This window comes from Danio rerio, chromosome 23 (genome assembly GCF_049306965.1).
Source record: "Danio rerio strain Tuebingen ecotype United States chromosome 23, GRCz12tu, whole genome shotgun sequence".
NCBI lineage: Eukaryota > Metazoa > Chordata > Actinopteri > Cypriniformes > Danionidae > Danio > Danio rerio.
In genome coordinates, this window is record NC_133198.1 from 27,540,753 (window position 1) to 27,553,627 (window position 12,875).

General features: G+C 35.2%; 1 protein-coding gene and 1 non-coding gene across 7 annotated transcripts; both read left to right on the forward strand.

Moving 5' to 3' along the window:
• The first annotated feature begins 77 nt into the window (after positions 1-77).
• kansl2 (KAT8 regulatory NSL complex subunit 2) lies at positions 78-10,665 on the forward strand. 6 transcript variants are annotated; one of them, XM_073938320.1, is made up of 10 exons: positions 78-507; positions 623-1,793; positions 1,883-2,061; positions 4,801-4,915; positions 4,995-5,158; positions 5,490-5,656; positions 6,388-6,478; positions 7,644-7,897; positions 9,956-10,159; positions 10,249-10,665. In XM_073938320.1, the coding sequence occupies exons 2-10, from the start codon at positions 1,501-1,503 to the stop codon at positions 10,342-10,344; spliced, it is 1,563 nt and encodes a 520-aa protein (XP_073794421.1). In that variant the 5' UTR covers positions 78-507; positions 623-1,500; the 3' UTR covers positions 10,345-10,665.
• LOC137489195 (small nucleolar RNA SNORA2/SNORA34 family) lies at positions 7,408-7,545 on the forward strand. The gene has a single exon (XR_011008548.1). It is a non-coding gene; the product is annotated as a small nucleolar RNA SNORA2/SNORA34 family (small nucleolar RNA).
• Positions 10,666-12,875: the final 2,210 nt, after the last annotated feature.

Genomic DNA, 12,875 nt, shown 5'->3' on the forward strand with positions numbered 1-12,875 from the left:
TTGTGCCTTGGAACGTTGTGGTCCAATCAACGCAAACGTAGGAGGGCGCTAAAATGGATGACGTTCCTCTCCAGCTCATTGTTGGTGCATTTCGTTGGTCGGTGGAAGCTGCGGCAGGAAGAACTGAGGTATATCTAAACAACAAATATTACTTTAAAGGCGAGTTTGCGCGCAGAAGTGAAATGTAGTAACGCACAGAAACAGTCTTATAATGAATATACAACGTATATTGTTTAATCAAGGGTCTCGGTGTGTTAAAACAAGGGGTCTCTCATCCTCCCAATTCAAAGATGGCCGAACAGCAGCATTGACGTATGAATTTTGGCGCTTTCTCCACGAGATTAAAACGCCCTAAAATCGTATAACATCAGATAAAATGTGAGAACTCGCCGGTGTTGTTATGTTAACATAAGGTATTTGTTTATTTTGCGAATGCGGAAGTTAAAGTATTAACACGATTGTTTGAAACCTCTCGCAGATTACATGGCACATGCTTGAATCTGCAGTGTAAGTTACAGTAAAAACTAACATTGACGCACAAACGTTGTTAAATTTTAAAATGTAAGCGAATTCTTGTTCATCTTCAGTTAATGTGCATCATTTTGTTGTTCTTTTGCTGTAGTTTGGACATTTTGACCTTTTAATACAGACGTGGCATAGAAGAGCATCATTCATATGACATTTGGACTGAAGGGACTAAGTTAATGTAACCTTGTAATTGTAGAATCATATAAATTGTGATGCTTGCTGATACAATTATTTACAAATCAATAATGAAATGTTTTATGTCCTTTTGTGTTTTAATCCATGCATCTTATATTTAGATTAATTCTTTAATCTAAAATAATTTTATTAACTTTTATTCCGGCGTTTATATCTATTTTGCAGTTAGTCTTAATGAGGTCAGAAAGTCTAAAATGTAACAAGTCATGACACTAAATGTTGAAATGCATTAACTGAAGTTTTTCTAGAATACAGCAGTTTAAATGTACTTAAATTAAGATACATTTAGGTAATAAACAATGATGAAGTACAGACGACCAACTTTAGATCTCTTATCAATCAAGATTCTTTTAAATTCTTTGAAAATAAAACAGAAATACTAGCGAAAAAACATTGTTTATCTGTAAAAAAAAAAGTGAAGATTTTTTTTCTTGTTGTTGAAATTTTAACGAATATGAATTCTTTTTATTTACTAATTTAAAAAAAACATTTGTTATTTGTTATAGAAATCATAAACTCGATTTTCACATGACTAGACATATGAATTCTTTAAAATTTTGCACTGGAAAATAAAACAAATACTATGAAGAATCACTTTTTTTACAGTGTGTTCAGACGATGCAGTAGAAGTTATTTCCATATCATAATATTTAGGAGCGTGATCATGTTTTATTTACTTAAACCATCCTTCATAAAACCTGCAAACCTTGTTTATGAAGAATATTTTTGCAATAATACTCATTTCCTGGTATAAGCCTATGAGAAGGCATGATTTAGATGTTAGTATTTGATTATATTGATTTTCTCGTCACATTAGTGATGAACAGGATCCGGATCCATGTCCTGCCATCCAGCAGAGGTCGAGTGACTCAGGCTGCTCGTGCTCAAGAACCTCAGACCTGCTCGTACACCCAAAGACCGTGTTCACAGCCACGTCTGGAAGGCCTGGAGTTCTGCATCAAACACGTGCTTGAAGACAAAAACGCTCCATACAGGCAATGCAGCTACATGTCCAACAAGAATGGCAAGCGATGTCCCAATGCAGCCCCTAAACCTGAGAAAAAGGAGTCGTGGGTTTTTTTGGTTGCTCATGCTCACTTAAAATAATTATAATGTCCTCTTATGGATAATTGACCATTGTTTTTTTTTCCCCTTTTAGGGTTTCATTCTGTGCTGAGCATGCACGCAGAAATGCATTGGTTCAGCAGGCTCAAATGCGGAAAGCATCCGCTTCGGGACCGTCCCCTGAAGTCCTGCTCTCGCAGCTGAGTGGCTACAGTCGGCCTGAACCTGGAGCTCACAGTCAAGAAGGTCATAGTGAAGCTAGCCGAATACTAGGTGAGATTTAATTAGCTTTTTATGGCCCTTCTCCATTGAGTGGTACGGTATGGTACAGTACGGGTCACTTTTATCCACTGCTAAAAGGGTACCAATGGTACTCTTTTGGTATGTGTGGTGTACAACAGAAAGTTTCAGTTAACATCATTCTTACTTGAGAAAATATCAAAGTAAAGCAGTGCGGGTCATTCACATATCATATAAGAAGCACTTCTCACAAAACAGATGCTGTTACTTGTGTATAAATACTTGTGTATAAATTTCATTACTAACCTTTCTATGAACATGATTTGATTGTAACTGCAGATCAATGACAGTGCGAAATAGCCTACTGTAACATCTACAATTATATAAAATAAATAAATGCAACATGTATAAACATTTGCAGACCCTTACATTCTTCAATATGTTACCAATAATAAAAAAAACTACACGCAGCATACATTTAGTCCTTATTTGGGTTCAAAAACAACACGCAACATATAGCTCGCAGTCAGAGCAAACCTCTCATCTGTATCTTTAATATTCGGCAGCACATGGAAGCTCTGTTAGAGAGTAATTTTATCATTCAGAGTTCATAATAGTCCAAAAAGTGAGGATAATGGGTAAACATGGCAGTTTGTTCATCTTTTAGGTTGCTAAAAGAATCATTGACTTTTTTGTTTTTTTATGGCTTCTCCTTTGTTTTTTCTCGCGTTTGTGCGTTTCTGACAGGATCGGATGTCAGAAGCACTTCAATACACGCACTTTATTATCTTCAGCTCAAGAAGTTTGTTATTTCAAATATAGATGTGCGGCGAGTACAATCGAGAAAACGAAACCACTTGCACTTTAGACAGCCTTGTAAAAAGCATATGGGGCACAGGGTAAAATCTGCTCTTCTTGGCATTATGGCTGTTCAGCAAGAAGCTGACAAGGTTTGTTTGAGCTCGGGTCGACCATGGCTCATTATTATTTGTGTATATTCTTACTGTGAAATGTCTCGGCTGTGTATTTAAAACATGGCATTTCTTTTCGTTGTGGCTTGCTGCACGAGCAAGTGTCATATCTCTGTAAACAAATAGCATTCAGTTACGGATCTAGCTTCGTCTTTTGGTACCCTTGTTGTTTTGCGTATTAACCAAGCATTACGTTGGAATGTTAAGTTGGGTCACGTGGCTCATACAATAGAGATTGTGCCAAAGCAGCTTTAAGCAAATAATCATAGAAGTCGGGTTTGAATTTACAACTAGAGTCTGTTTGGTGATAATTCAGTATGTAATGCACATAAACTGTGTGTGTGTCACCTGATAATTTTAGCCAACTTAAATTTGTAAAGTGTCTTTAGGTTTGTTGCTGCTGCAGAAAAGATGATGTGATGTAAAAAAAAAAAAGAAAAAAAAACAGCCACTAAAACTGAAAATGCTGCCTTGAAAAATATAACATTTAAACTGTTAATTAAACGATAATATAATAAAATTCTAAAAGTATTAACATTATATACTACTAATATTGGTTTGTGTTATTTTTGTCATTTAATAATTTGATTATATTGTTTATTTTCTTAGGATAAGATAGAAGAAAAATATATTTACTACAATAAAATTAGAGGTGTGAACCTATACTGGTCTCACGGTTCGGTTACGATTATCATGCCTTCGGTTCAATTCGATATTTCGGTGCATCACGGTGTATTGACAATGCTTTCCATATACAGTGTTATATTTTAGAGGAGAGGCTATATCAAGCTGTCTGTAAACACACAGAGACACAGCACCACACTGTCTCTCATTCAAACACAAACATAGACAGCACCAAAGAAACTAACACACACGCACACACACTTAAGCCCTCGCAACAGGGAGAGCTCGCGAAGAGCGGAGCAGAAAAACGGAAAAAAAAAATGAATAAAATAAGCACTTTTCCGACGGTCCCTTGCTGTGAGCTCCTCTCAGTGCGAGCTATCCTGGCTAAACACATATTGCGAGGGCTTAAATGGAGCAGTGCCCATAGTGTGGAGCAAAAAAGAAAGAAAGACGGCTGTGAAACATAACCAGCTTTGTAGGAAACACACTTTAGATCTTTTTAGGGTAAAAGGTTTTTGAGTTATTGCCGTCTGTAACTGAATGTGTGTCAAGAATATCGAAAACAAAACCAACTGAACCGCGCTCCTTTCTGGCGCCCTCCTGGATATACAGCGCCCTTAGCATTTCCCTATGGTGCCTATGCCACGGACCGGCCCCGAGTTGGCTGAGTGTTGTAAATACTCGCGCTCACCTCCCTCGCGACAGAGTGCATAGGAGATAAATGACGTCAGTAAATAATAACCGGTTATGATAATTACTGAACCGATACTGAATTGTCCGCGTCTGCATCGCGGTGCACCAAAAAAACAATTAATTTTGACACCCCTAAATAAAATGTACATTTTTTTTTACTATTTGGAAAAAAGTTTGATTGATCGAAATCCATATTATTGTCATTCATGTATATATTTAGTTATTAGTATAAATGTATTATAATAAATTCATTCACAATTCATTAATATGGTAGTGATTCTCATGTTTTGATTTAAATGCAAATTATTATTATTAAAACCAATAATAACCAAAAAAAACTTTTTTTTTTGGCTGTTTTGCTTTACTATTATACAAGATGTCAAATAAAAACAGAGCATAACAATTTAATTTGTATATGACATTGTCTATCTCATTTTCTTTTTTGTGATACAATTCTGTCTTTCTGATTTTCCTTGTTTAGATGATGAGAGTTGGAGTGAAGAAGAGCAGGATCCAGTTGTTTTGGATCAGACCTGGAGAGGAGACCCTGACAGTGAAGCTGAAAGTCTCGACAGTGACCACGAAGACCCTTTGAAGTGAGGAACTTTACAGTTTTTCAGTTTCGATAAATGTCAACTGAATCATCAATTTATTTAGTGTGGTTTGATTCTATAGGCATGCAGGGGTTTACACAGCAGAGGAAGTGGCACTCATCACACGTGAAAAGCTTATCAGACTTCAGTCCCTCTACATAGACCAATTTAAACGTCTGCAACACTTACTAAAAGAAAAGAAACGCCGTTACCTGCACAGCCGCAAGATTGAACATGAGACTATCGGTGAGACTGCTGTTGTTTGTGTGTATATATATATATGTGTGTGTGTGTGTGTGTTTATATATATATATATATATATATATATATATATATATATATATATAAACATATACATATATATAAACATATACATATATACATATATACATAAATATATATTTATATATATATATATATATATATATATATATATATATATATATATATATATATATATATATATATATATATATATGTGTGTGTGTTTATATTTATTTATTTATGTTTTTAGCCTACTACATATACATGCATGTATAAACACACAAACACACTCAGGTCTGTTTTTGTGATTCAGGGAGCAGCCTGTTAACTGGTCCAGAAGGGCTATCTATGAAGGAAAGGGAGAACTTAAAGAAGTTAAAGGCTTTGCGGCGTTATCGGCGTCGTTATGGTGTGGAGGCTTTGCTGCACCGTCAGCTCAGAGAACGAAGACAAGCAATCACTGAAGGAGGACCGACACAGGTATGGATGGACTTTAAACCATAATGCATCAATCTGATGTCAAAAATTAGAAGGGACTAAAGCAAATGTTGTGTCTTTGTTTTGCCTCTATTTGGGCCAAAAAGCTTTTCTTGAACACAACAGTAGCACTGCAGGTGATGATCACAGGTGCATCCTGTGTGAAAGGAAAAAAAAAAAACTTTCTTTGTCTGTATCAACGGATATCAATGAATAAAAAAAAAAGTGAAAGCAAAACAATGACTGCATATATAAAAAAGTAAACAAAGCAGTGTTCGTTTACCATTTTGAACATAGTCATCAGTTTTTTTCATTTCATGTGCTCATGCTATGATACTGATATATTGGAATGCATGGGGGGATAATGTAACATTAAAAGGGCCTTTTATCATTGGCATCTTATGTTTTGCTTGCATTACGTTTTATTGTTTTGTTCTAAAAAGCCATTCAGAGCGATCTGTGTCACCAATGGCCTTGAGGCTTATTCAACACGCCCAATGTTCAGCAACCTGAGCCTAACTAAAGCAGATTTGTAGACCACAGTGCAAAAACTAACTCAACAGATGGTCACTGACAGCTTAATGTGTCATGGCCATTGTGAATTTGAATGTTTAAAATAACCAATTTAAAGCTCCGCAATCTCATTTGAAAGACAACTGAATTCAATTGAATCGTCCTCACTTTTTATTGTTATTTTTAATGTCTTTAATGTCGTCATTTTTTTTTCTTCACAGGCAATGCGTTTAGGCCAGAGGTGCATTTCCTTTGTGGAAGGGACACGCTGTTCAAATCAGTGTCTGCCAATGACAAGACATTGTGTCTCTCGTATCCTTTATGTCTTGTGTTTCTCTGACTCTTATGTTCAGTTTTTTTTTCTGTTAAGTAGTAAAGTCTTTTCTGTTTAATTTTTGGGGTTGGTAACATTTCTTTGATGTTTAAGAAAAATCAAATGATAGCAAGGCTGTATTTATTTGCTTGAGAATAACAGCAATATATTTATCATGTAAATATGTATGCATCATTTTATAATATATTATGAAATGATGCATGCAAGTTTACATAATATTTTTTTCTAATATAATACACTTTAAAATATAATTTATTTCATAGACTGCATTATATATATATATAAGTATATATATATTATATATATAAGTATATATATATATATAGGGCCGTGTGATCAGCTGATGCTTTTACATTAGGCTCAATTACCTAATTACAGCAAAGTTCATTTGATTCCCTCCCTACCTGCCTCTCAAATTTGTACTCAGAAAAGTAGTTTATCAGCATGCTAAGACTGAGCAGCACACGTGTCTGTTCATAACGAGTTCAAATGAACTGTAATTTTTTCCACTTTTTTAGTTGTGCAGTAATTAGATAAACAGCACATCAGTTATTTGTGTCAGTAAGCAATTAAACTCACAAATACTAACCAATTTGACCATTTTGTACGTAATTAATAGCTTCTCACTTCCATGGTTTGGTGCTATATTAACTGTCCCAGAGATCTGTGAACTTTTCACCAGACCACCCTTTTCAGGTGGTCCTGCGCACACCAAGACCAGCTTATTTTACATTTTCACCAAACCACAAGCATTGCAAATTTGCACGATCCTGTGTTCTACACTATTTGAATTGCATCCAAGTGAATTAAATCTTGCATGCAAAAGTGCTTTTCTAGTACCATATCAGATCTGCATTTTTTATTTTTATCGCCAATGTGCACCTGTGCACCAGTTAGGTAGTATTTTGTAGCCCTGAATCAAGGCCCGCAGCTTGCTGTAGCTGTTGGTTTCAAACAGCGGCTGACACAAAACACTTCTTAAGGTCTGTTGACTTTCCCAAAATGATCTGATGGGTTAAGTCGATTTCATTTTGAAGGAACATTTTAAGTTCTCCACCTCTTCCCACCTTCCATATCTTTGACATTAAGACACTTTTTTTCCCCAGTGCTAGTTCTCCAAATCTCCTTAACACCCCACCACAGACATTTACCAAGACAGCAGCCAAGTTTTATTCAAGCTGTGCCCTGGTCTTAAGGACGTCCCATGCGATCGTCCTGTCCACATGGGACAGTCGGAGGAGCCCCGCTGTCCTCTACACCTGTCCCTGCCTCCACCCATGTACCAGCCCGAGCAGGAGTCTCTCGCCCCGGAGCAGCTGGCGTCTGCGCCCACAGACATGTACCTCAGTGCCGCCGAGCTCCAGCCAACAGAAAATCTACCTCTGGAATTCAGTGATGTATGATTTGTGTTGCTTTTTCTCATTAAAACAAGTCAATGTGTGCAGTCACTCTCCTCATGTGTTTTTGGCACATCCCTTCATAAGTTGGGTATCATCAGAATAATTAAATCGGCATCTGCACTAAATTTGTTCTCCAGAACACCTTGCTTCGCTGAGGTATCCATCATGTATCTACATGCCTGCAAACAGTGCTGCTCAAACACGTCCCCCGCTGTGTAAATCATATCCCATACTCTTACATGAATGAACAACAAATTAATCTGAATGTTCAACTGTCATCTTCCTCTAATTTTGTGTCTGACATTTTGTGTGTGCCCACAGTAAAAACCTCATTTAATCTCATTTTTGGAAACGTTTAATTTGCCTGTTATGCTGCATTGCATAATTTATTTATGTATTTTCCCCGATGCCTGTTTGCAAAACCAATTTTGATGTTTTACTGATTAATTGGGCTGGTTGTTAGACCAGTGTACTCAGTCAGTGAGTACGTATACATGGACGCTAATAATCAGATTTTAATATGATTAAGACAATACTCTGATTAAAAGTCTAACATGGAAAAAAGCAATTTTTGATCAACCTGATTAAGGTCATAATTGAGCTAAAGAAAAATCAGATTAAGACATGTTAAGTATGCCAATTTTAGTCGCATTATTGAAGTACAGTACAGACATGTAAAGACCTTAAACTTATCATGTAGGACTTTTCGTTAATCAAATTATGTGCTATAACATGTAAAACCAGATCATGAAAGGAACATGCAAAAAGCAACATGTGTAAACGCCTTAATCATATTATTGTCTTATTCAGATTAGGGCACTGTTAGAATACAATTTAGTAGCCTTTTTGAAAATATAAGCTGTTGCAAAAACTATATATTATAGCTAATATAATAAATGAATAAAAAAGTGCACAATATATGGATATTAAGATCATTTTAGTCATCAATCTATATTGTTATTTTTAATCAGTTCATAGAAACATTTTACACATGGTTCACCTTTTTGGAGTCTTTATAATAAGAATTTATTAATACTGTAAATATAATATTTAGCAATTTCTTAATACCATACATTATACGTTAATCTTAGCATTAATGCTATTTGATTCTATTTTTTATTTATTAATAAAATATTTAATTTGAAGCATTTTTTTATAAAATTGTTATTATTAATTATAGATTGCTGCATTTGTGATGTCAAAATTTGCAAGTCTAATTCACTGCTGGTGCACTCTAACCCTTTAATACTTTTACAATTTCTTACAAGTAAAATCAAGTTTTGTTATGTAGCTTGAAAGATAAACACACCCCAAACCTTCTTATCTAATTTCTTATAAGAAGCATGTTTAATAAAACATGGTTTTCATACACTGTAAAACCCAAAATGTTAAGATAACTCAAACCATTTGAGGAAACCAATTGCAACAAACCATTTAACTTTAAAAACTATTCCTAATAAGTTCCGTGAACTTACTCCATTTGAGTAAACGAAGCAATTTGAGCACAGTAAACCTAGTAAATGAAGAGAACTCAAACCAACTGAGTACTGTAAAACCCAATAAACGAAGGCAACTTAAACCATTTGAGGAAACCGATTGCAACAAACCACAAGTTCAAAAACTAATCCTAATGAGTATTGTAAACTTACTCCATTTAAGTTAAAGCAATGAGGTATTTAACTCATTACCTTCAACACTGACTTCAAAACTCTTTTCAAATGAGTAGAAATAACATTCAGTCAATTTTGAGTTAACTACACTCATTTGATAAAGTTGACTGTTGGGTTTTACAGTGTTTTTGTATGTACGTTGTAGAACAAAACATTGAACAAAAACAAGTGGTGTGTACCACAAGTCATATTTTACATTAGAATTTTTTAATAATCAGAAATGTAAATCAAATTAGTCTTCCTGATGTTGACGTCACCATTGCAGCACTCTGTAACCAGTAGTAATGGCCAAACGTCGTTTAAAATCACAACATAAAACAATGAACAGAATCAAAATGTAGTATTAATCATGAGTGGATAATTATTCAAATTTCTTGGCGTGCAGGATCTTGATGTTGAAGATGAGGGTTTGCAGTGTCCGCCGTCCCCCTTGCTCTTTGACACAGCGCTCGCATTAGAAGACCAAACCATCAGAGAGATCGCCGAAGCCCCCATGGACATCCTGACCGGGGCTGAGCAGGGCGATCTGGACGCCTCTGCCCAAGACGCTGAACTCTCAGAGAGAGATGAGGTGTCTGTTGAAGACTCGGTAATCATTATTGTTGCTTGTTAAAATGAGAAATTCTGTTTTCTATTTCTTGGGCATTTAAGCCCTTTAACTCATGTCTTGTTTTACAGGTTGACACTGAAATACTTGAAGCAGTTGAACAAGCAATCCCCATGCAGAATTCATCAAAAGACTCTGACACCAAAACAACAGATGCCTTATCCTGAGCACCTTATGACCTGATTTTCTCAGCTGCTGTGCTGTTTATAATTCCAAACAGTTCATATATCTATTTAAAAGCCATAATTCTGGATTTCTTGTGAAATATTTTAGCCTAACATTCTCATTACTTAAAATAACACATAATCTGATTTAGATTATGCTTCGTGAAACTAAAAGGACAGCAGTTACAATATACAGTATGTGACGCATGTGTTTCACTACAGAAAGTCTACCGTTTTCACTTTTTATCCTGTACATTTCTGGTTCCATATCATATTCACGACTCATACTGGGATTTGTTCACTAAAATAAACCTTTACATCTCATCTCGCTCTTGTTAATTATAATTTTGCACTCATGAAAGCAGCTCCTCTGGGATAGTCTGGGTTCCCACGGTCTTGGAAAACCTAGAAACATCAGGGTAATTTTCAGCCTCGGAGATTTCTATAGTGCATAAACCTGATTCAGTAATGTGTGAGTTGCTTGCGAACGTGAGCTATTTGATTTGTGAGTGAAATGTTCTGGGTCAGATAATTTTCATAATTCATATTGAAATGTTTTATTATGAAGCGGTCTTACTGGATTTTTATAAATATTGATAAAGTAAAGAAATGACTGGAGAGGTCATGCAAACTAGTCAAGAAGAACAAGAACCCTATAGAGAAACAATAGTGTTTAGAATGTTTAGTTGTTGATAAAATATTTTAATCACCAAATATCTTTAGAAATGGAAAGATAATACATTTAAAATAACACAAAGTATTGCCAAAATAAATTGCAACGTACAAAAGTTCATCTAACATTTTTCTTTTTTTTTCTTAATTTTTGCTAATTTTGAAATTTTTATTTAATATTTTTCCTTAACATGAATTTGGGCTACTAATTTTTTTTTACCATTATTGTAAGTTATTTTGTTAGATGAGCTCCAGTTTAGCTTGATTGTTGACTAAACTAATGTATATGCACAAATATAATACTGTAAAGCATCTTATAGAAAATTAAATAATTTAATTGAGAGATTTGTGAGAGTGTACTCGTATATGCTGAGCACTGTATATGCTAGCTGGTAAATAAATACAAAAGATTAGTACAAAAACAGTGAACACTTTGAAGGTCAGAAACGACTGCATTTGGGAACATAAATACATCTAGCAGAAACTTTGTTTAATTTTTGATTGTATATTTGAAGCAGAACATGTTTCGGAAAGGTTTACAGGCAATAATCTGTCACGTGTCTTTAAACGTCCAATATTATTTCTGTTCTGTAAAGCAACTAGTTTTTAAGAAATTTAAGTGACTAGTTTATTAACTAATATACCAATAATTAAGTACAATTTAAGACTTAAAAAGTACACTGGTAATAAATTAATTGTAAATATTGCATTAATATAATTTATTATTAGGGCCAGCATGGTGGCTCAGTGGTTAGCACTGTTGCCTCACTGCAAGAAGGTCGCTGGTTCAAGCCCTGACTGAGTCAGTTGACAATTCTGTGTGGAGTTTGCATATTCTCCCTGTGTTGGCATGGGTTTTCTCTGGGTGCTCAAGTTTCCCCCACAAGTCCAAAGACATGCGCTAGATATATTGAAAGAACTGAATTGGCCTTAGTATATGTGTGTAAAGGTGAGGGTGTTTTACAGTACTATGTTGCAGATGGAAGGGCATCTGCTGTGTAAAACATGTGCTGGATAAGTTGGCAGTTCATTCCGCTGTGGCGACCCCTGATTAATAAAGGGACTAAGCCAAAAAGAAAATGAATGAATGATTAAGGAAATTGGCACCAGTATATGTGTGTGAATCTGAAGATGTGGGTGTTTTCCAGTATTGGGTTGCAGCTGGAAGGACACTCACTGCATAAAACATATGCTGGATAAGTTAGTGGTTCAGTTCGTTTTGGCGACCCCAGATTAATGAAGGTACTAAGCCAAAAATAAAATAAATGAAATTGGCCCTAGTGTATGTGTGTTTCCAGGGATGCAGCTGAAAGGGCGTCCGCTGTGTAAAACATAAGCTGGATAAATTGGCGATTCATTCCGCTGTGGTGACCCCTGATAAATAAAGGTTCTAAGCCAAAGGAAAATGAATGATTAATTATTAATGTAAAAATACAAAGTTAGACAAACATTTTAAAAATAAAACATAAATGAAAAATAAATAAATAAAATGAGACTGTGATTTTAACAGCGCAAGGGTTGAACTAATAAATGAAATATTATTAAACAATGAAACTTACAGTTGGTAGCAAGACATGCTAAATGTTGTCACAAGACCATTGATTTACTGCTTAATCCTGACAGACCTAAATAAAGCCGAGCCGCTGTTTGTTTAGTCACGAGTCATGATTAAATCACTGCAGATGCGTAGCAAAATCAAATAAAACGCGTTAATAAATTAAACAAAAACTCCATCTAAATAAAATAAACATACAAGTCAAAGATATAAATGAAAACATGCGTCTGAAAACGCTACGTGGAGCACAACACAGGCCCTTTTACTAAAAGTGGGGCGGGCATCACAATTTCAAGCCCATGACATC

Bases quoted from the DNA above. Each gene is read 5' to 3' on its own strand.
- kansl2 (XM_073938320.1), top strand. From the start codon at position 1,501: ATGTTAGTATTTGATTATATTGATTTTCTCGTCACATTAGTGATGAAC. The intron at 5,159-5,489 runs GTGAGACTGCTG...TTTGTGATTCAG, and splicing joins GATTGAACATGAGACTATCG to GGAGCAGCCTGTTAACTGGT. The intron at 6,479-7,643 runs GTATCCTTTATG...ACCCCACCACAG, and splicing joins GACAAGACATTGTGTCTCTC to ACATTTACCAAGACAGCAGC.